This window comes from Onychomys torridus, chromosome 1, assembly GCF_903995425.1.
Source record: "Onychomys torridus chromosome 1, mOncTor1.1, whole genome shotgun sequence".
Taxonomy (NCBI): Eukaryota; Metazoa; Chordata; class Mammalia; order Rodentia; family Cricetidae; genus Onychomys; species Onychomys torridus.
In genome coordinates this window covers 98977953-99005950 of record NC_050443.1, presented here as the reverse complement: position 1 = coordinate 99005950, position 27998 = coordinate 98977953, and the positions used below count along the sequence as shown (strand labels likewise).

The following is a 27998-nucleotide window of genomic DNA, read 5'->3' as shown; positions in this document are numbered from 1 at the left end:
TCGCAATTGGTCAAGGCGCCGCCCGGGTTTGAATCGTCTCCCCGGCCTGGGAGGGCTCTGCCAAAGTGCCACGTTGGGCCGGGCAGCGGGTTTGAGGAGCCGGCTCCAGGCGCCTCCCGGGGTGCGCTCGCTAGGGCGCTGGCCGTTGGGCGGCGCGAGGCGGACGCGGGGCGGCGGCGGCGGGAGCTGCGGCGGGGCCGGCGCGTCCCGCCCGAGGGCGGCTCTGGCTGAGGGCGGAGGGGCCGGGGGACAGCCCGGGGCAGCGGCCGAGGCGGCACGGCGGCGGCAGAGCCCGCTGCCCCCGGACGTCCCCGGCGACATGCTGGCCGATAACCTGGTGGAGGAGTTTGAGATGGAGGATGAGCCGTGGTATGACCACCGGGACCTCCAGCAAGGTGAGGGCGAGGTCGCCGGCATTGGGGGTGGGGGCCCGGGAGGCGGCAGGTGTGGAAAGTGCTAGAAAGTTCCTTAGGGTGGTGGTCTGGGATGCGGGGCCGGGGACTCCTTGCGCTCACCTGGCAGCGGATCCGCCCATCCTGGCCGCCGGGAGCAAGCGCGGGGGCCCACGGCCCTGCGGATGCGCAACACTGGCTGATGCTTGGCGCTTTAAGAAAGAGCTTTCCGGGGATGAGCGGATCTGGCTCCTTCGGGGACCTCTGAGGTGGGCAGGGGTGAACCAGCGTACCCGCTCCAGAAGCAGGCTGCTGACTCGGCTCCGGGTCCTGCTACCCTGCCCGCCCTCATGCGCTTTTCTTGGCCCGCAGAGTCTGCAAGCCGCTGCAGGTGGTGGGGGAGCAGTACTGCTGTGCGGTACCCGCGCCATCACTCTGTGAGAATGATGTTTTGTTATCCGGTTTTCCAGAAAGCAGGGGCTGAAAGAGTGAAGTGGATTCCCTAAAGCCGAATATGGGAGCGAGTATTTTTGATCCCACACACTCGGGATGAGGACACTGTTCAGACAGACATCAGCATCCCAGTTGATAACTTGCTCAGTTGGATGTCAGACTGTTGTGTATTATTTTATGGCTTAGGCGCCGATCATCGGATGCCAAGTGAAATTATTTGAGAAAAGTTCTGTCGTGCCTTCTTTTCTACTTCTTGCATTCTGCCTTTCAATTAAAAATTATTCTGCCTTGGTTTTCTTGATTGTGGCATCTCCAGAGGACAATCTCAAGAGTGCCCTCAGTCTGAAGCCAATGGCACATTCACTTGCACATTCGTAGCAGGATTTTGCACTTGAGGACACTGATAGACTCTTAACACACTGATAGGCGCCTTTAATTCTCCCGATAACATCAAGTGTTGCCATAGGTTACCTCTGGCTCAAGTAGATACTATTGTGGAAACTAGGTTTTTCACTGCAGACTCCAGAGCAAACATTCTTAATCACCATGCAGAGTGATCTTCAGTAATTCTTTCAAGCATCCTGTTTGTTCTATTCTACAGAATTATTTCCACTTTAAACTTGCAGTGAAAATTAATATCCCTTGGAGTTGGCTATTAAACACTGCTGCTTGTTCACAATTCCACTGAATGTGACAGTAAAAGGAAAATGTGGTCTTGAATGACCTGTACTTAGAAAAAGAAAACAAGTTCCTCTTTGGAGAGGTGGTAATTTGTTTTTTATTTCTGTCTGTCTTGATCTCTTAATGTGCAACGACTTAAGCCCAAATGGATCCCTGTGCTTCTATAATTGAAGCTACCTAGCAGTTTCAATGTCGATTTGCCATCACACTTCTCCATGTCCAGAAGACAAATTGGTCATACATTTAGCCTATTTCAGATTTGCCCCATGAGGATTGATGACCTACTTTGATACTTCAGGACTGAAGCACTGTGGGATTGCAACATTTTACTATATGAAAGGATTCGTGTAACCCAAGTAAGAGATTTTTCTTTGCCATATTCAAGAAGCAGCCAAAATCTTGAAGGGCAGGTTGGTCTCTCCCATATCTGTCATCATATATAACACTTCATAATAGAAACTTGAATTAATATTTGTTGACCTGAACTGAAGCTATCTCTCACACAGTATTACTGTTTTCACGGCTGTCCTCTGTCCAGTGTCCTAGTCCACCTAACAACAAACCCACCTCCCAAGGAGGTTATCAGCACAACCAGTTGCAATATCTCGGTCTACTGAGCAGTAAACAAAACATATTTGGGGCTATGTGTGGGATTCTTAACTTCTGATCAAAATGAAGTTGTCACATCTTAAAGTTTAACAAATCCTAACCTCTGAACTTATTTACTATCCATTTACACTTGGAATTTCTTCTATACTCTCTAAAGGCTTTTACGTCTGTTATCACAGTGGACTTTACCATAGCGTCTGTATCATAAATAGCCATTTAGAGTACAAATGGAAGATGTGAAATCCCAACTGTTAGCTTGTCAATATGCCCCTGAAAGAATAATGGCTGCTCTTTTGAGCGTATTTTCAACTTTGCTAACTTATATGTTAAACACTTTTGTGTATTTGGTGTGCTGGGTTTGATCCTAGGGCCTCAGTGCTTGCTAGGCAAGCATTGTACCCCTGAGCCAGCCTAGAACTAAACAGAGTTTACAACTGTTTCTCAAGAACATATTGTTTTCTCTATACTAGGCATTCATGTAGGCAGTAGCCCACTGTCCTAGCCAACTATCTGTTGGGAAGGCAGAACCCCACTCCACAGGGGTGCATTCATGAATCCATTCACTAGAAATAACTGGAGATGTTAAAAAATGTAGAACCTCAGCATTTGCTGCTAAGTAGTTTGGGACCAGCCCTGTCTCTTTAGTAGATTAAGGAGCTCTAGTTGGATTTTATCTTGTGTTCTTTATCATCTTCATTATTAACTTAGGTAGATTTGTATTGCATAGATGACCTAAAACACCTTACAAACGATTTTGAGACTTGTTTGATAGGTTCTTACTCTGTAGCTCAAGCTGGCTTTGAACTCACGCAATCCTTCTGCTTCAGTATCCTAGTTAGGGCTATGATTGCTATGATGGAACAACATAGTTAAGGAGGAAAGGGTTTATTTGGCTTACACGTTGACAATAGCCCATCACAAAGGAACTCAGGACAGGAACTCAAGCAGGGCTGGATCCTGGAGACAGGAGCCGTGCTGAGGCCACGGGAATGTTCTGCCTAGTTTCCTCAGCCTGCTTTTTTTTTTTTTTTTTTAAGATTTATTTATTTATTATGTATACAGAAGAGGGCGCCAGATCTCATTACAGATGGTTGTGATCCACCATGTGGTTGCTGGGAATTGAACTCAGGACCTCTTGAAGAGCAGTCAGTGCTCTTAACCTCTGAGCCATCTCTCCAGCCCCCTCAGCCTGCTTTCTTATAGAACCCAGGACCACCAGCACAGGGTGGCCCCACCCACAGTGGGCTGGGCCCTCCTCCACCAATCACTAATTAAGAAAATGCCCTACAGGCTTGTGTACAGCCTTATGCTTCTGAGGTGTTTTCTCAATTTTGGTTCCCTCCTCTCTGAAAACTCTGTCAAATTGACATAAAACTAGCCAGCACACTCAACTTCCCATTGAGCTTAAATGTGTAAGCTCTAGTGTCTAGCTTTATTTAGGGTGAGGGGTGGTGGGACATACTATGGAATGTAGATGGAGGTCAGAGAGACTTGTGAAAGTCAGTTCTCTCATTCTATCCTATGGGTCCTGGGAATTTAACTCAGGTTATCAGGCTTAATGGCCAGTGCTCTTACTAAGCCATCTTACCAGTTCTTATTTACTTTTTGAGATAGGCTCTTGATGTGTAACCCAGGCCAGCCTCAAACTCATGGCTATCCTCCTGCCTCAGTCCACTGAACCAATTAGATTACCATGCCTACTTTCTCTTCTTCAATGTATTACTTACAGTGTGTTGGAGAGGAGGTGCATGCCATGTGCATGTGTGGAGGCAGGTCTCTGCTGCCTTTGCATGGCTTCCCAGGATCCAACTCTGATTCCAGGCTCAGAAAGCAAGTGCCTTTGCCCTAAGCACATTTGTTTTTACTTTATGTATATGTTTGCCTGCATGTATGTATGTATGCTACATGTGTGTTGTGCCCGAAGAGGCTAGAAGATGATGTCTGAACCCCTGGAACTGGAGTTACAGGCAGTTGTGAGCCACTAAGTAGGCTCTGGGTACTGAACCTAGGTCCTCTGCAAGTGCTCTTAACCTCTGAGCCATCTCTCCAGCCCCATGGCCTGCTAAATAAGACAATTAAAAAGAAATTTTTCCAGCACGGCACAGTGGCAGGTTTGATGGTACACACCTTTCCAGGTGGATCTCTGTGTGTTCGAGGCCAACCTGAGAAACAAAGCAAGCTCCAGGCCAGCCAAGGCTATAATAGTGAGAATCTGTCTTTTAAAAAAAAAAAAAATTCTCTAAAGCATTAGGACTATCCCTTTTTTAAAAAATTTAATGGATGCCATTATCTAAGTAGACAAACTGTGTCAACGTTTGTTAGCGCCTTCCTTTCTATTCAAGTTAAAATAACGAAAACATTCTAACCTCAGTCAACTCTGGTCTCCTCTTCATATCTTGTTACGTGTAGAGCTGTGCAGACACAGAAATGCTTTGACGAAGAGACTTTTGTTAGAGGACTGCGTTGGCACACTAAGAATGCTGACGGTAATCTCTGGGCACGGTCTTTTCTGGGACAGCAGGAGCCGTCTGTGTAGGTAATGACGGCCCTTGCTTTGAACTGTGCTCCAAGAACAACCAGGAAAGGCTTCAGAGACTGGTTTTCCCCGAGACCAGCAGCCACTACACTTGCCACTTGGGGAGCGATGCCAGCGTCAGAATGAGGATTCAAGGCGCAGTGTATAGATCGCCAGATGAAGTCGTAGTTTAAAGGAATCCTGACGTTCCTTGGCAAGATGAGTAGGTCTTCCTAAATTTCAGGATGAGCTCATCTCTGAATTCCTAATGTGCAGTTAATTGCTGCGTCATTGTTGAGAGGGTCATTAAAACTGACACCATCCTTTTTCTTGATGTTTATGTTGAGGTGGTGTGTGTGTGAGAGTGTGTGTTCTCAATTATAGCGTTGTTGGCAACAGACATTGAACAGAAACGTCACCAGATGACGCATTTGACTTTGTAATAGGAAAGCTTCCAGCCTTCGTGTTACTGAATTACTGCTGTAGATTACAACTAATAAAATGCTATCCTCTGCTTTTTTTGTTTGCTTGTTTGTGTTTAAGAAAAAAGTAAAATGAGAAGAATGCAATAAGTTCTGGAAGAAAGATCTTAAAAAAAAAAAAAAAAAAAAGTCAGGTACTATTGCTAATGTTTTGGCCCAAGTAGAGGGCTGTGTGAAATCTGTTTAAAGCTAACAGCCTACACTCGTGAAAGTAGTGCATATTAGGGCGAAGGATGTAACTCAGGGGTTGAGTCCTTGCTTAATGTGGGTTCTGGGGTTGATTCCCTAACATTAAAGAAAAAAAATTACCTGCCAAGACTGATTAATAAAAGAATATCAAACATGTAGAACACTGATGCATTGTAAATCTATGGTATTTATAGTGACTGCCTAAGCCAGGCCAGTTTAGTAGGATTTAGAAAAGAAATCCTTATTGTAATAGAGAGATAAACAGGTGTGCAACGCCTAGGAACTATATGGTTTCATTTCCTTTTGTGTTGTAATTAAAAAATTAAAGGATGTTCAGCATTCTCTTGTTCCTCCACCAATTACTTAGAAATGCTTCTTGGGTTTCCTGCAGCCTTTGGCTCTTTTTGGTTATAGAGGCCAGATGCTACACGACAGGAAATGAGACTTTTTTAAAAGACTGAAACAGTCCATTGTCTTTACACTGACAGATGAAGTAATGTCCTATTAGACAGTGTGACTTCACAGGTGCTGTCTTGTAGTTAAGCTCTGACTTGCTAGAATTTTAAACATTTCATGAAATATTCAAGAGACTGCAGCTTCAAGTTCCTGAGCCTGGTGGGGACTCTAGTTGACTGGAACTAAGGGTTGAGATAAGAATGCGTCTCAAATTCTTGTTTATTTGCTGTTGACTAAAGGGAAACAAACAAGCAAAAAAAACCAGAGGCCATATCCGACCTCTGCAGAAGCCGGAAGCCCACTGCTGGCTGTTGACTAGCGTAAGCAGTTCGGAGCAGAGTGGAAGTGCCCAAGGAAGGCGAGAAGTCTGGCTCCTGAAGACATTTCAGTGCAAATGTTTATGTAGGTTCACTTGACTTAGTTCGCTTTTATTTTTTGAAATTAGTGAGAATTGGCCTTTATTTTGTGAGAATTGGTTTTTATTTGTGTTTTTTGTATTTTCCATTACGTGTATTCATTGTGTATGGTACTGTGTTATTTACAGACACTCTCATATAAGTATATAATGCATAACAAAAATATTCCCTCCATATCTCCTGTCTACCCTTTGGTCCTTCCCCACCTCCCATTGGTCCCTTTTGTTCCTCTAGACAGTTTTGCTTTTTTAATCACATACACATACATACATCATACACACACACACACACACACACACACACACACACACACACACACGGTTTTATATATCTGTGTCAGCTCTTGTTAATTGCTAGTTAAGAACATCGATGGTTGGTTTCTGAACTGTTCCAGTAAGGTAGTACCACTTTAGAGCAGGCCCTAGGAAAGGCTTAGGTAGTATTTAGGAGATGCTGATGCTTTAATGCTGTGTCTTTGTTGGGGTGTTTTCGGGTTTTGTTTTGTTGTTGTAGATTAATTTATTTTCTATGTATGGATGTTTTGCTTGCATGTATGTGCACTGTATGTATGCATAGTGCCTATGGAGGCCAGAAGAGGTAGTTAGATCCCTGGAGTGGAATTATGGATGGTTGTCAGCCACCATGTAGGTGCTGGGAATTGGATCTGGGTCCTCTACAAGAACAACATGTGCTCTAAACTACTGAGTCATCTTCCAGCCCCCTAATGTCTTTAATAGTGTAATTGTTTCTATGTGAGCTGTGCTATGTATGTATGCTATGAGTAGAAATAATTACTGCACCATTAGCCATATGTGTTTTTTTTATTTTGTTTGGGTTTTTTGTTTTGATTTTTCTTTTTGAGACAGGGTCTCTTTAAATAGCTCTGACTGTCTTGAACTCACAGAGATCTGCCCCTGTTTGTTTTTTTGTTTATATTTACTTAGAGTCAAGCTTCACCATGTAGCCCTGGCTAGATTGGAATACATATGTAGACCAAACTATCCTCAGACTCACTGAGATCCTGCCTCTGCCTCCGTGCTGGGGTTAAAGGCATGCATTGCCACTCACACAAAGTGAATGTACTTCTTTTTTTGTTCTTGTTTTGCTTTTGAAACAAGGTCTCAATGCATAATCCTGGCTAGCTGAGAGCTTGCTGTGTGTAGACTAAGACTATCTTCGAATGTGTTGCAATCCTGTCTCTGCCTCCAGAGTGATGGGATTACAGGTGTTCTTCATCATGCCCAATTACAGCTTTTTCATTCCATGAAAAAAGACAGTAACTTGGCTGGGTGTGGATGTTCTTGCACTGGGCAAGCTGGCCAAGCTGGCCACAAATACCCAGATGGCTGAACTCTTCACTGCTCCTGGCTGTCATTTGCAAGTGATTAAAGCCTTCTATTAGGGAACTTGTGGTCTCTTCCTTGAAGTAGTGTGTGGACATCACTTTCTTCAGCCTTCCAACTATACAGATGGGTTTGAGGATTTAGTCCAATGGTTGAGTGCTTGCTTAGAATGTACAAAGCCCTGGGCTTGAGCCTCAGCACTGAAGAAGGGAAAAAAACAACCCACCTCACAGCCAGGCATGGGGCACATGCCTGTTATTGTACTACTGACAGTGTAAGACAGAAAGATGGAGTCTAAGACTGAAATTATGTTATTGTACCACTGACAGTGTAAGACAGAAAGATGGAGTCTAAGACCGAAGTTATGTGGTAAGACTATATATGAAGGGCTAGAGGGGAGGTGGTTAGGGATGTCATTTTAGAACATCTGCCTTGTGTGTGCAAGGCTCCAGCAATGGGAGAAGAAAACATTACGTAGATGTAGATGATTGAGAGTCCTGGTGATGTGAGTTAGAACCTGCTGAGTATCGTTTCTGCCTTGCCTGTGTGTGATTCACCATGTGTAGTTTATTGATTCTTTAGTAGTTTTGTGCTTCAGGTTGTCTCATCTGAAAAACTAGCTTTTGTATCCTATAAAAACACACCAAGATTAATGCCTCTTAAATGCTTTCAGTTGTTGGTGAAGGTTTTAGCTTATGAATACAAGATAGCATTTGATTGGCTTCTTTACTGGCCTTAATGAAATACCAGTTATATATATATTTAACTATATATATATAGTTAAAATTAATCAGAGAATATATTTTAGCAACTGTCAATACTGTTTCATTTTAAAATAGTGAAAAATATGTAAGGTGAGTATGCTGGATGTATGGCAAAAGTAGTATAATCTTGGCTGCTTGGCAGGATGAGCAAGAGGGTTATGAATTAGAGATCAGCCTGGTCAACAGTGGGACTTTCATCTCAAGAAAAAAGAACATAGGAAGTTTCCCTTAGGCCATGGCCCATCTAGTCTCAGGTTCTTGGCCACTTAAGCAGTGTTAGGTACGGGTTCCAGCTCATCGAGTGGGCCTTAAATCCAATCAGAAAAAGGGGTTAGCTACTCCTGTGACATTTGTGCCACTATTGCACCAGTGTATCTTGCAGACAGGTCACTGTTGTAGGTCACAGAGTTTGTAGCTAGGTGATAAGTAATGTCCAAAGTACGTGCCAGCACCGTGGACACTAGTCAGTTGGGGTGGAGCTTCTAGTTAAGGATCAGCTCTGTTTGCGGGTTCATTGACGTAACTGCCTTCAGCAATAGTTCCTTACCATTAGTTTGTGGAGAGCAACCAATGGGCTATGATGTTTTGGGGCTTCTGGGGAACCCCTTTGGCCATTACTCAACAAGATGAAACCCAAGCCTGGCACTGGAGGTTTTACTTGGTGGCATAAGATGTCTAGTTGGGGCATTGTCTCCCCTACTATTCGCTGACTCTGTTTAGATTCCTTTCATTTATGTATATCTTTGTATATATATGTGTGTGTGCATACACAAACATGCACACACACATAAGCTTCTACAGTGGTAGGTTTCCATGGCTTTTCAAACAGCCTTTAGTGTTAGTTGTCCCTGCCATATTTCCTCCTTAGCCTTCTCTCCATTCTGGAGAGGACCTGGGGGAAGTTGGGGAAGGAAATAAACGTAATCAAGATAAATTGTATGAAAAAAAGTGTGTATGTGTACACACATATATGTACATGTGTATTGTTTTTGAGCTGAGCTGGACTGGTGTATAGTGGGTTTTGTTGCTTTTGGTGTTTTGTTTTGTTTTGTTTTGTTTTCCTTGGTGAGGAAAACCAACCCAGCACAATACTAATTATGTTGTTGGGTGGGCATTACTATATAATGAAGTTTGTTGTTTTTTTATTACCATTTATGCTAGGTTAACTTTTACTGCCAGTAGTGATGGTTACATGTTTAATGGGTTGATGTTAAATTTTATTTGTCAACCTTTAAAAATTAAGCTTAAAATCATGTGGGGTTTTTTTTATGATACATATTTGTGTTCCAGTAGCTGAACTGACTTGCAATAGAATACAATTCAGAATTTCTCTGCTGTGGCGGTAACATCTTACATGGTTGCTCTTTGCCTGCTTCTCCCATTTCACCTCACTCCACTCTTTTCTTGCTTTCTTCTTATTAGCTACTTGCCAGATTATAGAATATGATGAGTTATTTCCTGGCTGTCCCATGATGACTTCCCATCTTTCAAGCCATGGCTAAAATTAGATTCCTCCTTACATAATTTAACTTTTCCTCCCTTAAAGTCAGTATCAAATTAATCAGCAAATCCTTACAGCTTTTACTTTCAAGTCATGTTGAAGTCTGTTCTTTTTCTCCATCTCCAGCGTCTGGTCCAAGCCGCCATTCTTTCTCTCAGATGATCACAGTGTCTTATCTCTGGGCTCTTTCTTTGTCCCTTTCGGGGTTCGCATGGCAGGCAGGCAGCCAGAATGACCCTGCCAAGCCTCCCTGCTCTCTCCACCTACTGTGGAGTAAAAGGCAATGTCATGTGTCTCTAGTTTAGTCCTCCCAAGCTGGCCAACCTTGAGTCCCTCTGACTTACTCTGCATGTCCTATTCCGCTCCAGTCTCATTGGCCTCCTTACCAGCTCCCCTGGTGATTCCTCCTGGGGACTCTGCCTTGTCTCTGCCTGGAGTCCTGTTCCCGCAGATGTCCACTTCCTCAGTGTCTTCGCATCTTTACTGCTGTGTCGCCTGTGCCTGAGCTTCTCACATCTACACCCCTCCATACATCTTCCTGGCTTTCCGTGGTGTCTCAGGGAGCTGCTGTTCTGTTACATAATCTCTCCTGCGGCTTTCTCCCCAGACTGTAAGCTCCAAGAAGGCAGAACATTTTTTAAAATCTGAATTCCTTATAATCCCCAATGCCTAAAACATAATCTGATACCACTGAATATATATATGAGCGTCTGTGAATACAGTCGTACAAGCAGCATCTGGTGGTGATGATGCTATCATGTTTGAAAATTAATGCTTATGTGCTGTCTAGCTTCCCTAGTAGCCTAGGAAAGTCAACAAAGCCAGACCGTCACCTGTTCTGTGTAGTATTCTGTAGCCTGAGTTTAGAATAGTATCTAAACCAGTGCCTGCTAGAAACACTGTGTATTGCAACTTAGTTTGGGAAGAACTTCCTGTTATTTCATTTGATTGCTACAATCTGATATTAACAGAGTAGTCACTTCTCCAAATAAAGAGTAGGGACCTTTAAAATTGCCATATGGGGGACTGGAAAGATGGCTTAGCAGTTAAAAGAATGTCCTGTTCTCACAGAGGACCAAAGTTCAATTCCCAGCACCCACATGAAGCAACTTTCAACCACCTATAATTCCAGCTCTGGCTTCTATGGGCACCTATGCTCATTTCACATACTTACACACACACACACACAGAGACAGAAACACACACAATTAAAAATAACAAAAATGAAAACATTTAAAATCACTGTTCTAGAAAATGTTAGTCAGAACTGGACCTTATACCTTCCTGCCCAGAGGTCATCCCATTTCCCACTGTATCATAGGGCTGGCCCATAAAATGAGCTACACGGTTAATTATTTCAGTGACCTGTGTCACTGGAATTGCTGGAATTTTTAAAGTAAAAGCTTGGACTCTGGCAACACTCAGCCACCTAGCTCCAGTACACCATTAAAGACAAGCGATAGGAGCCGGGCAGTGGTGGCTCACACCTTTAATCCCAGCACTCGGGAGGCAGAGCCAGGCGATCTCTGTGAGTTTGAGGCCAGCCTGGTCTACAGAGCGACATCCAGGAAAGGCGCAAAGCTACACAGAGAAACCCTGTCTTGAAAAAACAAAAACAAAACAACAAGTGATAGTGTAAACAAAAGGTTTATTTAGAGTGGCTACACTATGAAGAGGAACAAATCTGAGGGGCCCAATGACTGCACCCCAATGTCCACTTAAGGGAGTGTTAGCAGGAGATGTAGGTGGAAACGGAGCACAAGAGGTATATATGTAATTAAGCAATGCTGGCCAAGACGTAGTCTTCCCCACCCCTGTCTCTGCTCAGCTCTGTCCTGCAGGGTGGGCTGATAAGTTGTCAGGCTGTTTGGAATAGCCTTTCCTTCTCCCTGGGGGAGGATTCCTGGGGAGAGTTTACTACTTAAGAGATGGGCACAGGTGTCTCTCGAGAATCGCTCTCCTGACAGGGCATTTACACTGCTAGCATTGGTTGTTTTGTTAATATGATTACTAAACTTTTAGTCCTTTGATTGTAATATAATATAAACAAATCTGTCTTATTTGCTCATGTGCCTAAGAAGATAGTTGGCAAATAAGCTGTAAAACAGGGAAGCCAGATGTGGTGATTCACACTTGTAATCCTAGCATTTGGGAAGCTGAGGCAGAAGAATTGCTGTGACTTCCCAGGACAACCAGAGCAACAGAATAAAGCCCCCCCCCCTCCCCCAAGAAGAAAGAAAGAATTGCCTGGCTCTGTGTTTAAGGGAAATATGGATCAAAAACATATTGCTGTTTTGCTTAAAAGATGTGACAGAAATTTGGGGGAGAGAGTGAGAGACTTGTGAGCGAGTAGCTTAAGGTTTCAGGCTAGGGGGCTGGAGAGATGGCTCAGTCATTAAGAGCATATACTGCTTTATGGAGGACCTGGATTAGGTTCTTAGCACCCACAGCAAGCAGCTTACAATTGCTTGTAATTCCAGTTCCAGAGGATCCAATGCCTGCTCCTGACCTTCAGTGGTACACAAACTCTCATAGGCAGACACACATGAATTAGAAAAAAAAAAAAATAAGGACTCCAGACACAGCTGAGAGTGGTGGCTCACGCCTGTAATCCCAGCACTTGGGAGGCAGAGGCAGGTGGATCTCTGTGAGTTCGAGGCCAGCCTGTGCTACAGAGCGAGTTCCAGGACAGCTACGGCTAGACAGAGAAACCCTGTCTGGGGGGAAGAAGCCCAGACAACAAACTTTGACAGTTGTGTTCACAGCAGCTTGATGGGATTTTAGAGGCTGCTGAGAGGCCTGCCTGTGCTTTGGCTCAAGGATCCATCTCAATGTCAGGATTGAATATGTCTGTTTCCAAATGATGATTTTAGAACTGTGCTACCGAATGATCATTCCTGAACTAATGCCCACATCTCTCGAAAGCAGACTGCTGCCTTCACTCTGACTAGTGCATGAACGAGGGCATCATCTGCTGGCAGACCCCAATTCTGAGTTTCAAGTAGAACTCACAGTTCCTTCTAGGCCGTTCTACATTCCACTGGGCTCTGCCTCGCGTGTGTTGGGACTTGCCTTGTTTATTTTCGGAGCTGGGTTGTGTAAAACGTCCACATGAGCTCATACTTGCCGCATTCTAAGATGTTTGTTGTGCTAGATCTCCAGCTTGCTGCTGAACTGGGAAAGACGCTGCTGGATCGGAACACAGAGTTGGAGGACTCTCTTCAGCAGATGTACACAACCAATCAGGAGCAGTTACAGGAAATTGAGGTAATCTACTCAGTGAGAGCTCTGCATCTGTAGTATATAGCTGTGGAACCAGTTATATACTACCCAAATAACAGGATTCAATTTCTAAGTAGTGTTGAGAAATTGAACCACCAAAGATGATGTATACTTTCTTTAGGTTTTCCTAGTTTGTAAATCAGCTCTGATTAAAAAAAGTTTTCTAGCCAGGCATGGTGGAACACGCCTTTAATCCCAAGCAGAGGCAGGCGGATCTCTGAGTTCAAGGCCAGCCTGGTTTACAGAGTAAGTTCCAAGACAGCCAGGGCTACACAGAGAAACTCTGTCTCAAAACAAACAAAAGTTTCCTTTTTAGTTTTAGTAAATATAGAAGAAATAATCTAGTATTTGCCAGTATGTAAAGCAAAATGAAGCTGTACTTAGTCTTTTGAGGTTTTTTTCTTTTAAAAATTAGTTATGCGATATGTAAGTTATACAGAAGCATGATTGTACACAACAGTGCACATGCAAAGACCCACACATAGCCCATGCTCAGTGAAGAGAACAACCCGCACTGTTGACGTGCCCTGAGTGCTCTTCTTGGTGGCACTGCCCTCCTCCAACTATCAAGCACCATTCCAAATTTAGATTGGGGAAGAAGTTTTGTTCTCATACAGTATCTGATTTTATAGTGTGTTTAAACTGCTGTGCCACTCAAGTAATTTAAATTCTTGTTCGTTTGTTTATTTGGGACAGTCTTGTTCTGTAACCCAGGTGGGTTTCAGACCTGCAGTCCTCCTGCCTCAGCCACTGTGAATTTCTGTGAAGTAAACATAGCCATGTAGCCAGCACTCAGATAAGGTGTGAACCGACTGGTATCAGCAGTCGCCACCCCAGGAGCCAGCACCCCCGACGCCCTAGATAAACCTGTTGAACTTCACATGAGTGGAGCGACTTGGACACATTTTAAACTCCTTTTCTTCAGTGCCGTTTGGTGCTGTGCATTGCACGTGCTGAGTACACAGTCTGCCACTAAATTACAATTTCCCGGCGCTGAACTTTTCAGTGTTGATTGACAGTGTTCCTTGGGTTTTCGTTTTTGTATTTTTCGTTACTGTTTTAATTTAGAAAAATAATAAGCCAGGTGTGGTGAAGCACACCTTTAATCCCCAGCATTCAGGTGGATATCTTGAGACGAGCCTGGTCTACAGAGTGAGTTCCAGGACAGCCAGGGCTACACAGAGAAAGCCTGTTTAAAAGGATAAGAAAAGCAACACAGTTGGAAACCAGAAAGTCAGCCCTTAGCTCATCACCCAGAGAAATTTAAATTAAAAACTGTCCTGAACAGAGTTGTCAGAATAGGTGAGGAGGAATTACTGGTAAACTAGTGAGACAGTAGGATAAATCCCTGAAACTCGGACTTACTTTGAAGAATGCCAAAGACTGGTTGTGGTGGGGGATTTGAGACAGGGTCTCACAGTCCAGCCCTGGCTGTCCTGGAACTCCCTCTGTAGCCCAGGCTGGCCTCAAACTCAACAAAGATCCGCCTGCCTCTGCCTCCTGAGTGCTAGGATTAAAGGCATGGGCCATGCCTCCAGCTGTTTGTCAGTGTTTTACCTGCATGTATGTTTGGTACTGGAGGAGGGCACTAGGTCCCCGATTCTGGAGTTAGGGATGGTGAGTGCTGGGAACTGATGAAGCTTCTCTCCAGTCTCCCTTGCCCAGCTTTTTTATGTGGGTGCTGAGGATGGGATCTCAAATCCTCATGTTGTGTAGGAATCACTCTATCCATTGAGCCATTGCTCCAGCCCCTATTCCCTGGGAATTTTAAAGCATTGTGTGCCTTTACTGCATTTATTAATATTCTATTTTATATTATACTTATTTCTTAGTTGACTTTTTTCTACTTTCCCGATTCCCGTAGTAACACTAAGACTGTTGCCATGTTTATTTATAGTCTTTCACACATAGTAGGTAACTGGTTAATACTTTTGAAGGTGTGGAGGGAGTACTGGCCTTTGTATCCAGAGACTTTGGGCATAAGCACTTGATTATATTTGTAAGTAGAGAGTCGGCTATGTAAACCACCTCTTAGGTCTGTCTGCTCCATCATGGAAAGGTGACAGATGCTGGCACTACATTGGTACAGGGTGCTCTGAGGGGATGATGAGATCATGAGAATGTGTTTTGGACCTCTGTAATTATTACATCATTACTTACTCATTTCAGAATATTTATAATGCAACAGTCTTAATTCTGAAAAAAAAAATCCTGTTGATTTAGTGGACAGTAGATCTTAAAAACTTGGCAAGGTAAGGCTAGGGAGGTGGCTCAGTTGGTAAAGTGATTGTCATACAAACAGAAAAACCTGAGTTTGGATCCCCAGAACCCACATAAAAGCCAAGCATGATGGCATGCATCTCTAATACAGTGGGAGCAGAGACAGGTGGATCCCCGACAACTTGACTAGCCTATGGGTAAACTCCAGGTTCAGAGGGACCCTATCACAAAATAAGACAAAAAAAGATACTTAATGTCGGCCTCTGGCTCCACACATACATATGCTACACATAGATACACACGCCAACTTGGTAAACTTTAATATGTGACTTTTATTTTCATATTCCTACTTCTCCACCCCTGTATGTCCTACAGCAGAAATATATTACTGTAATCAGGTCAAATACATTTTCAGTGTTTAATAGGAATTATTTCTTCACTACTTTTTTTGTTTTGTTTTGTTTTTGTTTTTCAAGACAGAATTCCTCTGTGTAATTTTGGAGCCTGTTTTGGATCTTGCTCTGTAGACCAGGCTGGCCTTGAACTCACAGAGATCCGCCTGGCTCTGCCACCGTAGCCTGGCTACTATTTCTTCACTATTACTAAAGATTATTTTTACACCAAATTTCAAAGACTTGGCTATAATTCACACTTCTGGGCAGCTAAATTTCCTTTTCTGTTGTTGTTTCAACATGTAGTCCTGGCTGGTCTGGAACTCCCTGTGTAAACCAGGCTGGCCTTGAACTCAGAGATCCACTTGCTTCTGTTTCCCCAGGGCTGGGATTAAAGGCATTGCCATAATGTCTAGCTCCTGGCTTTTCTACACCCTGAGTTCTGGGGATTGAACTCAAGTCCCCGTGTTTGCAAGGCAAGCACTTTCCCAACTGACCTGTCTTCCCAAGCCTGGTGTTCTGGCCATAGGTTGGCTTTTCTGTCTGCTTTGCTTCCCCTCTCATGTCCCCCTCAGTATGGCAGTCAGGTCTGAAGTGGTGTCCCAGATTCTGAAATGAGAAAGTGAGAATGTTAGAAGCATGCATGGACTTTGAGGTGTATGATGGGAAAGGTAACCTAGTTCCTTCTGTATGAAGTGAAGAACATAAATTTGGAGATGGAGGCTGACAGCACATTGTTTGGTGTCTTCTACTCAGCTCCTGAGTTAGGGAGCCAGTAGTTTCCCTTGCAGTTGCCGCTAGATGAGACGCCCTTGCAGATTGTCTGTGACTGAGTCTTGAAGAGTGATTGGCTTTTCGATTATTGGTAGCTTAATACAATTAAACTAAATTCCTACCCTGTGAAAACAAGCTCCTTGGCATTCTTGGGTAATCCTTAAAGCCAAGTCCTCTAAGGCTAAGATATCACAAGTTATTCACTGGCTTCATTGTATTTTTTATCACAGATTTTTATATAGTGAACAAGAGGTACTTTCTGTAGGTTTTTAGTGGCCTCTTTGTACTTATTTGCATGTTGATTTACTTCCTGTATGTTGGCCACAAGCCTAAGTTGACATTTTTCTTTTAAGAGACTTAACTTGGGATCTGTGCAATATGTGGTATGTATTATAAGTATCTCCCCTTCAGGTTTCTGAATATGATGTTGAGGCTATGAGAATAGAGAGTCTAAATGGGAATTAATGGCTAATAGGTTTTTCCCAGGAGGTCTGTAGCCAAGGCCATCACAGAAGCTTTCAAATTAAACCTTTCTTGACATTTGTATTCAGGATTGTGATACTGAACACAGCTGTTGTGAACAGAGGTCTAGAAATTGATATTTAGCTAATAAATTGTAATCCTACTAAGTATGTAAGAAGTGGGCTAGATAGAGAACACTTTCCCAGAAAGAGAGGGACAGTACCAGTTAGGCAATTGAGTTGATTGTTGTGTTCTCTCGAGAGAAGTGAGGGTCCTCGAGGTGCTGCTGACACAGGAACAGGTACTCTGACAAATCATTTTGTATGTGTGGATGCTTTGCCTGCATGTGTGTCTGTGCTCCATGTGGTGCCTGGAGCCTACAGAGATCAGGAGAGGGTGTCAGGAACCCTGGAACTGGTCTTATAGACCGTTGTGAGCCACCACATGGGTGCTGGGAATGAAAGCCAGGTCCTGTGTAAAAGCAGCAGGTGCTCTTAACCACTGACCATCTCCAGCCCCTGGAGCAGGTGTTCTGAAATAGCAAGCAAAGAGCTTATGTTTGAAATGAGGCCTAACTAAAGTGCTTGGCCTGTGTTTGTACCACAGATCCTGTTAGCTGTCTGTCAGGGTCTATAGTAAGCCCTTTCAAATGCATTGGATTATAGTACCAAATGTGGTTCAGTCTCAGAATCTCAGTATTTAGGGGCTGAGACAGGAGGATTGACAGTTTAAGACCAGCCTGCATAGCCAGACCTCCCCATCTCAACTAAATATTGAATTACTAATGAAATATCATATTTAAATAGCCAGCAAATATTGTGGAAACAAATCATGATATACTAATACAGCATATATAGCAAGTAACAAGATCTTGTGGCCATCTGGAAACTATCGTACTTTCAAATAGTGGCATATGTAAGTGAGCATCAACATTTCTGCAAACCCTACAGTAGGATATGAAAAAAACTTGTGATTCTATTGGTGGTAAATGCCCCTGTTACTGCTGTGGTTTATGGCTTCCATTCATCATTGAAGGAAATGCCAATTTTCAGCTAGAAATTTTCAAAATGGCTGTCTTCCCCATTAGAGTTCACAGAGCCTCTCTAAACTCTGTCTGTGGACCCCAGGCGAAGAGCTGCTGGGTTAGAGGAACCAGCCAGAAGCAGCACAGAGACGGCTCAGCTGCTGAGGGTTTAACAGCGTGTAATGCTCTTGCAGAGGGCCAGAGTTTGATCCCAGCTCCCACAGCAGACAGCTTACAGCTGACTATTACTCTGGCTCTAGGAGGAATCTGACACCTCGGGCCTCCACACACTCTTGCTTCTATGCGTCCACATGGTATGTGTACACACACACACACACACACACACACACACACACACACACTCAATTAAACATAGTAAAAATAAGTTTTTCTAAAAACTTCCCTTTTGTGTGTATGAGTGTATGTTTGTGCACCACATGCATGTAGTGCCCAAGAATGCCAGAAGAGGGCATCAGTCTGGAGTTATAGACAGTTGTGAGCAGACATGTACGAACTAGAAATTAAATACCAGGTCATCTGGAACAGCAGCCAGTGCTCACTCACAACTGCTGAGCAATCTCTCCAGCCCCATACAAAATAAATCTTTAAAAGATTTTTTTTAAAAAGTCTCCCCCGGGAGACAGGGAAGTGGGGTGAAGTCCCTGAAGAAGGGCAGTGCTTGCCCTTCAAAAGTTTATGGTAGAAATAGCTGTTGAATTTAAAACAGAGAATCCACAGCTAACACAGGAAGCTGACAGGAAATGATGAAGCCTGGTAAATACTAAGAGTGTGAGGCTTCTCTTAAGTTGTTGTGACGACTCTGAAATGAAAGGGGGGGGGGGCACTAGAAGAAGATGCCTTGACTCTGTTCTGAGATGACCAAGGATGAGGGCAGTAGAGGTGAGAAGTTTGAGTTGTGATGGTTAAAACTGGATGATGGGCATAGGGGAGCTTACTAATAAACTTTTATTATTTGTATGTTTAGGGGCTGGAGAGATGGCTCAGAGATTAAGAGCACTGAATGCTCTTCCAGAGGTCCTGAGTTCAATTCCCAGCAACTGCATGGTGGCTCACAACCATCTATAATGAGATCTGGTGCCCTCTTCTGATATGCAGTCATACATGCAATCAGAATACTGTATACATAATAAATAAATAGTTTGGGTTTTTTTTTTAAGATTTATTTATTATGTATACAATGTTCTGGCTGCATACCACAAGAGGGCACCAGATCTCATTACAGATGGCTGTGAGCCACCATGTGGTTGCTGGGAATTGAACTCAGGACCTCTAGAAGAACAGCCAGTGCTCTTAACTGCTGAGCCATCTCTCCAGCCCTAAATAGATATTTTTTAAAAACTATGTACATTATTTATATCTTTAAATTATAAAAGCTTTAAAACCTGGTGGGTAGGATTTAGTTATCTGTAGAAAGTCAGAATTTGAGTGGATTGAGAAGTCATGAATACAAAGTTAAGATAACGAGCTTGTAATGTTAGGGAATTAATGGTTATAAGAACATATGGGGCCGGGCGGTGGTGGCACATGCCTGTAATCCCAGCACTCGGGAGGCAGAGGCAGGTGGATCTCTGTGAGTTCCAGGACAGCTAGGACTACACAAAGAAACCCTGTCTTGAAGAAAAAAAAAAAACATATGGGAATATAATGTTATGGTAAAAAGTGATATATCAGACAAACTATAACTGATTCTAGTGAATGATAGCAACTAAGTGATGTGAAGGGGAAATAGTAGCCATCAAACTTAGTTTGGAGCTAGAGTTACAGCTTACAGGTAGTACACTTGCCTAGATTCAAAACATAAATGTACATACACATGTCAGAGTTTATCTTGGTGAATGCTAAAGCCCAGAGAAAAAGCCACTGAGCTTGTATCCTGCACACCTTGATGCTACAAAACCTGACTGAGGTGATGAGGTCAGTATAAGGACAGATACATAGACACGTGTACAGAAAAGTTGAGATTAGGTGGGCCATGCTCACTTTGATGGAGGGCACCAAATGTAGCAGCAACCGGAACAATTAAGTGTTTATTTTGTACATCTGAATGGAGGAGACAGGTCTTTGGTATACAGTTGAGCAAGGAGGCAGGTGTAGCTAATCTTGGTGGGAGGTTTCTGCAGGGGAGCAGTTTCAGGCTGTAATCCAGAAGGAGGGAGCTGTGATGTTTGATAATTTCTCTATATACTGATCAGTTCATATATACTCATACAGACTGGAGGAAGTCTTTGTTGTTTCCACGGGTCTGAGGCTTCAGGAATCCTTGACATGGCTGTGCCGTGTCAACAGCATAATTCACTCAGGACTTCATCTGCCCCTTGCACAGTCACACAGGGCTTCCTCAGCTCCCCACACCACTGGGTCAGGAGAAGGGGACTTCCAGGATTCTCCATGTCCAAGATCTACATTCCCCACTAATAAGTATGTGGTTTATGCTCTTCGTGTACTAGTAATCACAGAGGTTCTGCTAAAATTGCAGACTCTGAGTTCTGTCCTGGTCTCACTGAATTAATATTTGAGGAGAAAGGGTCTAGGTCCCCACAGTTGTCTTTCAAGTGAATTGCACATAAAAAGTTTAAAAACTAATTCTAAATAAAGATGACAGTAGCTACCTCTTACTGAATGAATGCTTTCATCATTTGCCAGATACCATACTGGACTCTGTATATGAGATGTCATGCAAATGAGTATATTTGCATATGTAGGAGGAGAAATAATGGACACTTAGTAAGGAGTAAAACATGTATTTTATATGCGTAAGTGGGAAGTGCTCAAGTGAGTGAGTCTCTTAGAGTGGCTTTGGGTTCTGTTGTACACACGGTAAGGAAGAACCGTGTATTCTTGGAGCAGGTCAGCTGGCGGTAAAGGACTTGGCTCTAGAAGATCCGTAGCCAGAACTAGTAGAGCTTTGTGGGGTAGGTTCCTCCAGTGCTGACTCCTGGCCCAGAAGAGTCTGAAGTTGTGCTCAGTGGTTAACCTTCCATCTGCCTGGTAGACGGGGAGGGGGTACATGATGGACAGACAACTTTCCTGCATCTGCTTCTTGACTGCCATCAGTAGTCCTTACGCCAAAAACACATTCTGAAGCCACAGATCCCAGTCACATATACATTAATCTTTATAGCCTCATGGGATTCTGATGAGGAAGTTTTGTGGGGTTTTTTTGTTTGTTTTTGTTTTTGGTTTTGGTTTTTCGAGACAGGGTTTCTCTGTGTAGCTTTGGGCCTTTCCTGGAACACGCTTTGTAGACTAGGCTGGCCTTGAACTCACAGAGATCCGCCTGGCTCTGCCTCCCGAGTGCTAGGATTAGAGGCATGTGCCACCACTGCCTGGCCTGATGAGGAAGTTACAGAAAAATTAGCAATGGCAAAGGGTCTTCAAGCCTGTACTCTGAGCTAGAATCCTACTGCCTCCTTCACCACTCTGGTCTTGTCTTCACTACAAGACTCCACTTATAAACTGGCTTTTTATGTGCTCTCCATGTGACAGATGTGCCACCCCATCATATATATTCCTTTGGCCCTAAGCCCTTTACCCAGTCGAGTGTTCCTAAGAAATTAAACATTCCTGAGGATGATAGGAAAGCATTGTGCCATTGCTAGCCAGGGCAGAACCAAGAGCTTTCTCCCTCAAGTCTGTAAAGGCTTCCTGTCAGAAGCTGAGTGGTTGTTTTCCAAGGGACCAAGAGAAGCTTGTGGAGGTGTAGGCAGTGAAGAATAAATGGGCCATCGTAGATACCATGCTTCATGCTAACTTTGCTCATTTAATCATGTCGATTCTAGCAATTACTAACATCTATAACCCCTTACCACTTCCGAACCCCAGAAGTTATACTGAGATATTATCCCTTAGGTTTACAGCAGTTTATTTGCTAGCAAATCTTGAACTGATCTGAGGCTGTTTGTAAGTTTTATACTTTTTGATGTGGAAGTATCAATGCTTACAGAGTCCTACCCAGACCTCACAGGAGTGTTATAAAGCATAAGTTATAAATACTATGGTTTGGGGGGCTGGAGAGATGGCTCAGAGGTTAAGAACACCAACTGCTCTTCCAGAGGTCCTAAGTTCAATTCCCAGCAACCACATGGTGGCTCACAACCATCTGTAATGAGATCTGGCACCCTCTTCTGTATACATAATAAATAAATAAATCTTTAAAAAAAAGAAAAAAGAAAAAGAAACACTCAGTGTGAATCTTAAAAAAAAAAATACTATGGTTTGTTTGGGAATGGTGATGGTGGTGTTAATTCAAAGAAATGTTCAGAACACTTTTGGCCCCAAGAGATTCCTATGAGAAAGTTAAAGAGGGGTTGTTTGTTCTGTGTATACATTATGTAAGCACCTGAAAAGGGACCATATTATATCACTGAATATCACTGAGCTCTGTTTTTTGAAAGAAGACTGTTGAAAGCCAGCCATAGTGGTGCACCCCTGTAATCCCAACACTAAGAGACAAGTCAGGAGGGCCAGAGATCAGAGCTGGCCTGGCTGGAGATACATAACAGACTTGGTCTCAAAAAGCAATGGTTGCCCAGCAGTGGTATTATGGCAGCACACAGCTTTAATCCCAGTACTTGGAAGGCTGAGTCAGGAGGATCTCTGAGTTCCAGGACAATCAGGGCTACACTAAGAAACCCTGCAAAACAAAAAAGCAAAGGTCACTTGTCCCTGATGGTACTTGAAGAGTTCTGTAAAATACCTCAAGAAATGTCTTTAAAGTCAGGTCTGCTTCCATATGATTATACTTACAACCTCTCTTTTTCCTCTTCTGGTTGTATCCAGAGGACTAATTGCAGGAATGTTCTGTTTGGAATATATGCTCCACTTTACTGTGGTGGGTGGAGCCAGGGAAGGAGGGCCTCCAGGTGACCTAACTGGCATTAAGATTGCGCTTATTCATAACCCTTATCCAGAAGGGCTTATTCATAACCCTTATCCAGAAGGCAGTCTTACTGGGACTAAAATCAATAACCTGGTAAGGATCTTGTGAATAAGGATGGTGGAGATGGCATTCTTATAGAATAGATATAATGAGGTTTTGATTTCTATTAAAGTATCTGGTAAAATTAATGTATTTTTCACCAGTTTTTGTCTGAAATGCCTCACTCAGGAAAAAAAGATTGATTTCTTTTTCAAGTGAAAACCATAAAAATTTTCTTCCATGTTAAGCTTTTCTTTCTTTTTATTTTGGCTAAACATTTTTTTAAACCTTTTCTGTTTTTTGTTTGTTTGTTTGGTTGGTTTTTGGAGACAGGGTTTCTCTGTGTAGTGTTGGTGCCTTTCCTGGAACTTATTCTGTAGCCTAGGCTGGCCTTGAACTCACAGAGATCCGCCTGCCTCTGCCTTGTGCGTGCTGGGATTAAAGGCGTGCGAAGCAGCAGCAGCACCACCACCACCACCACCACTGCCTTTCCTTTTTTTTTTTTTGAGCTGAGAATTGAACCCAGGGCCTTGCGCTTGCTAGGCGAGCACTCTACCACTGAGCTAAATCCCCAACCCCACCTTTCCTGTTTTTTAAAGATGTTGTTTGTATTTATAAGAATCTTACACCTGAATATGTGTATATGCACTGTGTGTATGCCTGATTCCTGCAGAAATCAGAAGGACCAGGTCCCCTGGGTGGTGGTAAGCTGCTGAGTGGGTACTGGGAACCAAACCTCTGTCCTCTGCAAAGAACAGTTCTCTTAACTGCTGAACCATCTCTCCAGCCCCTATTAAACATATTTTGTTTAAACTTTTATCGTGTTTCCCAAGCTTTTCTTCTTGTGGGATTATCATATTTCACTTTGGGTTTTCTTTTTGAATATTAAGCATATATTTTGTAAAATTTGACTAACCTCATGAATATAGGAGTATTGCAAAGCATTAATGGAGCTAAACACATCAAGGATATTTTGTGCCTGTTTCTTATTCAAACAGGTGGTTTTTATTGGGATTTAACATTCTTTTTCCATTAAATAAACCAATGACACTGTGGTATAATATAAAGTTCACATTTGGTCTTTGTCCCTCATTCCTGGTGTAAAACTCTAAAACCCCTGTTGTCCTGAGTAATAAATAGGATGAGAAATGACCACATTATTAAAGGGTTGCAGTGGCTAGCCAGGAGAGGGGCTATGGGAGCTTGTGGGCTGGCAAAGCCATCACTATGCCGGGAGGGTGCTGAGCCGCCCTCAGCTGGCATGAGTTGGTACTGAGAGCCAGAGTCAGTGTGGAAGCATGCAGCTGTCTTCTGTGTTGCCTGATGTCACTCTTGTTTTACAGTATCTGACCAAACAGGTGGAGCTTCTACGGCAAATGAATGAGCAGCATGCCAAAGTGTATGAGCAGTTAGATGTCACAGCCAGAGAACTGGAAGAAACCAACCAGAAGCTAGTTACTGAGAGCAAAGCCTCACAACAAAAAATCCTGAGGTAAAATTTCTGTCGCAGAGGGCAATCTACAAAGGAGTTACTTAGTATAATTTGAAGTAGAATGTGCCTGTAGGGGTTGGGCAATACAGGATAAGGGTCCGTTCTTTTAGGAGAAGAGGATTAACTGTAAATCCTTTCCAATTAAGAAAGCCAGGTTTGAGTGACTCACACCTAATCCCCCTTCACTAGTTTTGATCTTAATTTAATGTGACAAGCAGCAACCAGCTTATGTCTCCCTCACAGCCTGACGGAAACAATTGAATGCCTGCAAACCAACATTGATCACCTCCAGAGCCAAGTGGAGGAGCTGAAATCTTCCAGCCAAGGAAGAGGGAGGCAGAAGACATGTGACCAGGAGAAACCGGCACCCAGCTTCTCCTGTCTGAAAGAGCTGTATGACCTCCGCCAGTAAGAGCCTGCCTTTCTGTGGATTTGCAAGCTAGAAACATCCCTTGTCATTGACACGTTCTGGATTACAGTAGATGGAAAGCTCCATTTTAAGAAGTGCCCTTGCCTGTTAAACCGCCAGTAGTTTGAACAAAGCCACTAAACTTAAACATACCAGTGAGAGTTTATGGGTGTCAGTAATTCTTTTCAGTTTTACTTTGTTAAAATGTTATTAGTTTAAAATCAGTAATACTTCTGCTACAGTACAGATTTGGGGGATGTATTTCACATTAGAATGAAAGAAAAAATGGAAGTTTTGGAATGGGGGTGTGATGGTGCATGCCTCTAACTCCAGCACTCAGGAAGCAGGGCAGGCTCTGCGAGGCCAAAGCCTAGCAAGTTCCAGGATGGCCAGGACTACAAAGAGACTGTCTCAAAAGAAAGGAAAGTGAAAACTTTTGGTAGAACACAAACTGAGGCAAAAAAAGTATTTTCACCTAAAGAAACGCCTTTATAATTTATAGTTATGAGCTTGAGTCTTTAATAAAGACTCACTGAACACCTGTTCCACTGCAGCTCATGTGCCAGGCGTCAGGAATGACGGCCAGAATAGACGACATGACTTGTGTCTTCGTGACCTTTCCTGAAGTCAGATGCTCCATAACCAAGACATAAACACACACTAGCTGCCCAAGATTGAATAGGAGAGGCCAATCAATGTTTCTCAGCCTTTACTTGATGTCACATTACCTAGAGAAATTTGGGGTTTTTGAAGTAAGAGCTCATACAGCCCAGCTGACCTCAAACTCCTGATCCCTCTGTCTCCACCTCCCCAGTGCTGAGCTTACATGTGTGCACCTGGCATTGTGGATGTTTTCCAAGAGCAGATACTCTCTCTCAGGTCAGAATTTCTAGGTGTGATCCTAAAGCTGCCTCGGTGGTTCTGATGTGTAACCCAAAGATCATGTTCCTTAACCTTGGTCACACATTATGGAGAACATTTAAAACCCTGTAGGTCCAGGTAGCAGACCAACTAGGTCAGAATCAATGGTGTGAGCTCCAGGTTTTTAAAACCACCAGCCGATGGTGATCTGCAACTGGAGATGAGACTCTCTGGTCCATTGTATTTCCCAGTAAACAGTTGCCGTTCTGCTGGTCTGCGAGTGAGTTTTCTATGCACTTTTACTATTGGGAAAAGAACCAGTCACAAAAACTGTATTTGCTTTCAAGAATTTTCCAGCCTCATAGCGTTTCACTTTAGCCAGTGCTTATAGCTCTGAATGGGTGAAAACTGGTGTCACAGCTCCTTTCAAAGCTTTAGTTGAAAAGCCCCAGCAGCCTCCTTTGCGCCATCAGTTGACCTTTAAATATTTCCATGTTTCCTCGTAGACACTTTGTTTATGACCACGTGTTCGCTGAGAAGATCACTTCCTTGCAAAACCAGCAAAGCCCCGATGAAGAAGAAAATGAGCACCTGAAAAAGACAGTGACGATGTTGCAGGCCCAGCTGAGCCTGGAGAGGAAGAAGCGAGTGAGTGTGGAGGCGGAGTATCAGGTGGTGCTGAAGGAGAACAGTGAACTGGAGCAGCAGCTTGGTGCCACAGACACCTACCGAGCCCGAGCACTGGAGCTGGAGGCCGAGGTGGCTGAAATGCGGCAGATGCTACAGACAGAGCATCCTTTTGTGAATGGTGTTGAGAAGCTGGTCCCCGACTCTCTGTTTGTTCCCTTCAAGGAGCCCAGCCAGAGCCTGCTGGAGGAGATGTTCCTAGCTGCTCCAGAAGCACAGAGAAAACCACTCAAGCGCAGCAGCAGTGAAACGGTGCTCAGCAGCATGGCAGGGGGTGACATTGTGAAGGGCCACGAGGAGACTTGCATCAGGAGAGCTAAGGCTGTGAAGCAGAGGGGCATCTCCCTTCTGCATGAAGTGGACACTCAGTACAGTGCCCTGAAAGTGAAGTATGAGGAGCTCCTGAAGAAGTGTCAGCAGGAGCAGGATGCACTGTCACACAAGGCTGTGCAGACATCGAGGCTGCTGGCCAGGGACCTGACAGGACTGGTAACCCAGTCTGAGGCTGGAGCCAGCGGCTGGGAACCCACCCCTGTCAGCCCAGAGCCCACCACTTCCCCCACCACTACACCTCCAGAGTACAAAGCACTATTTAAGGAGATATTTAGTTGCATCAAGAAAACAAAGCAGGAAATAGATGAACAGAGAACAAAATACCCATCTCTCTCCTCTTACTCATAATGAGACCTCCAGTTCTAATCTCCCTGTTTGCTCTCACCCACTCCCGTTCAGACACAGTGCAGTCTCCAAAGCTTGATGTTGCTAAAGATTATTTGCCTCATTGCTTTACTTGGCAAAAGCAGCAGGAGAGGTGGCTGACAGTGTTGACTCCAGGGTCCCTAGGAAATCTCACAGTAGACTGGCCTCTGGTTGGTGCATTGATGAGGCTGATTTCCAGGAAAAGCCCTAGAACCGGTGGAGAGGGATCCATGTACTTGGAGTAGGCTAAAGGACCTACAGTGTGAAGCAAAGGGCAGAATTGGAACAAAACTGAGACTGTTCCTGTTGCTTCCAAACTTGGCTTCTCAAACTACTAGAACTCCAAGGTCTGCTTAAGTAAAATATTTTTCACACTCATTCCAAAGAATGTTGAGAAAGCAGGAATCTTTTCAGATGACATTAACCAGCTCCTTAAACCCCTTAAGTTGGTTGCATCTACCACCAGTTGAATGATGACTGACAAGCAGTCCTATTTCCAAATTCAATGACTACCAATTGAAATGGCAAGCTTTGGTTTGATCAATGCCTGCTGGTATATGCCCAGCATTCAGCTGTTTTACTCACAGCTAGGCATGTAGTATTAATTCTGTTTTGAAATAGAAACTAAAGGAGAAATCTCTTAGGTGTTTCTGTGCTGACCACTTGGCAGCCACATGCTGCTCCTGCTCAGTTCTTCCCATTCCTAGACTTGCAGACGTTTCTGTCTGCTTCCTTACACAGTATTGATGTTCTCCCTGTGGAAAGGATCTTCCATACTTTATCTTGCATACTTTAATTTAAAAATATTTAAGAGAACCATGGTTTTGATTGTTGTGTATATTTTTCTAAAAGCTGAATAAAGCTATCTATGAATGTGAACAGATAGATCCACTGCCTATTGTTTTAAGCTTAATGCCATTTTACAGTTGGAACCAGCTGGCTTTTTCCCAATAGAC

At 43.6% G+C, this 27998-nt stretch overlaps 2 protein-coding genes across 3 annotated transcripts in view; one reads left to right on the top strand and one right to left on the bottom strand.

Annotated features, from left to right (window-relative positions):
• The window catches only part of LOC118574792 (transmembrane protein 180-like), a 39813-nt gene extending 35142 nt beyond the window's left edge, over positions 1-4671 (bottom strand). Inside the window, exon 1 of the mRNA XM_036175672.1 lies at positions 4502-4671. The gene's annotated coding sequence lies outside the window, so the exon portion shown is untranslated. The remainder of the gene's footprint in view (positions 1-4501) is intronic.
• Positions 42-27921, top strand: Cdr2 (cerebellar degeneration related protein 2). Of its 2 annotated transcripts, XM_036175660.1 has the most exons (5): positions 42-395; positions 12956-13068; positions 24238-24386; positions 24630-24794; positions 26163-27921. In XM_036175660.1, the coding sequence occupies exons 1-5, from the start codon at positions 320-322 to the stop codon at positions 27022-27024; spliced, it is 1365 nt and encodes a 454-aa protein (XP_036031553.1). In that variant the 5' UTR covers positions 42-319; the 3' UTR covers positions 27025-27921. The 2 variants fall into 2 exon arrangements, with proteins under 2 accessions (XP_036031553.1, XP_036031557.1); XM_036175664.1 differs by lacking the exon at positions 12956-13068 and having other exon boundaries at positions 345-395.
• Positions 27922-27998: the final 77 nt, after the last annotated feature.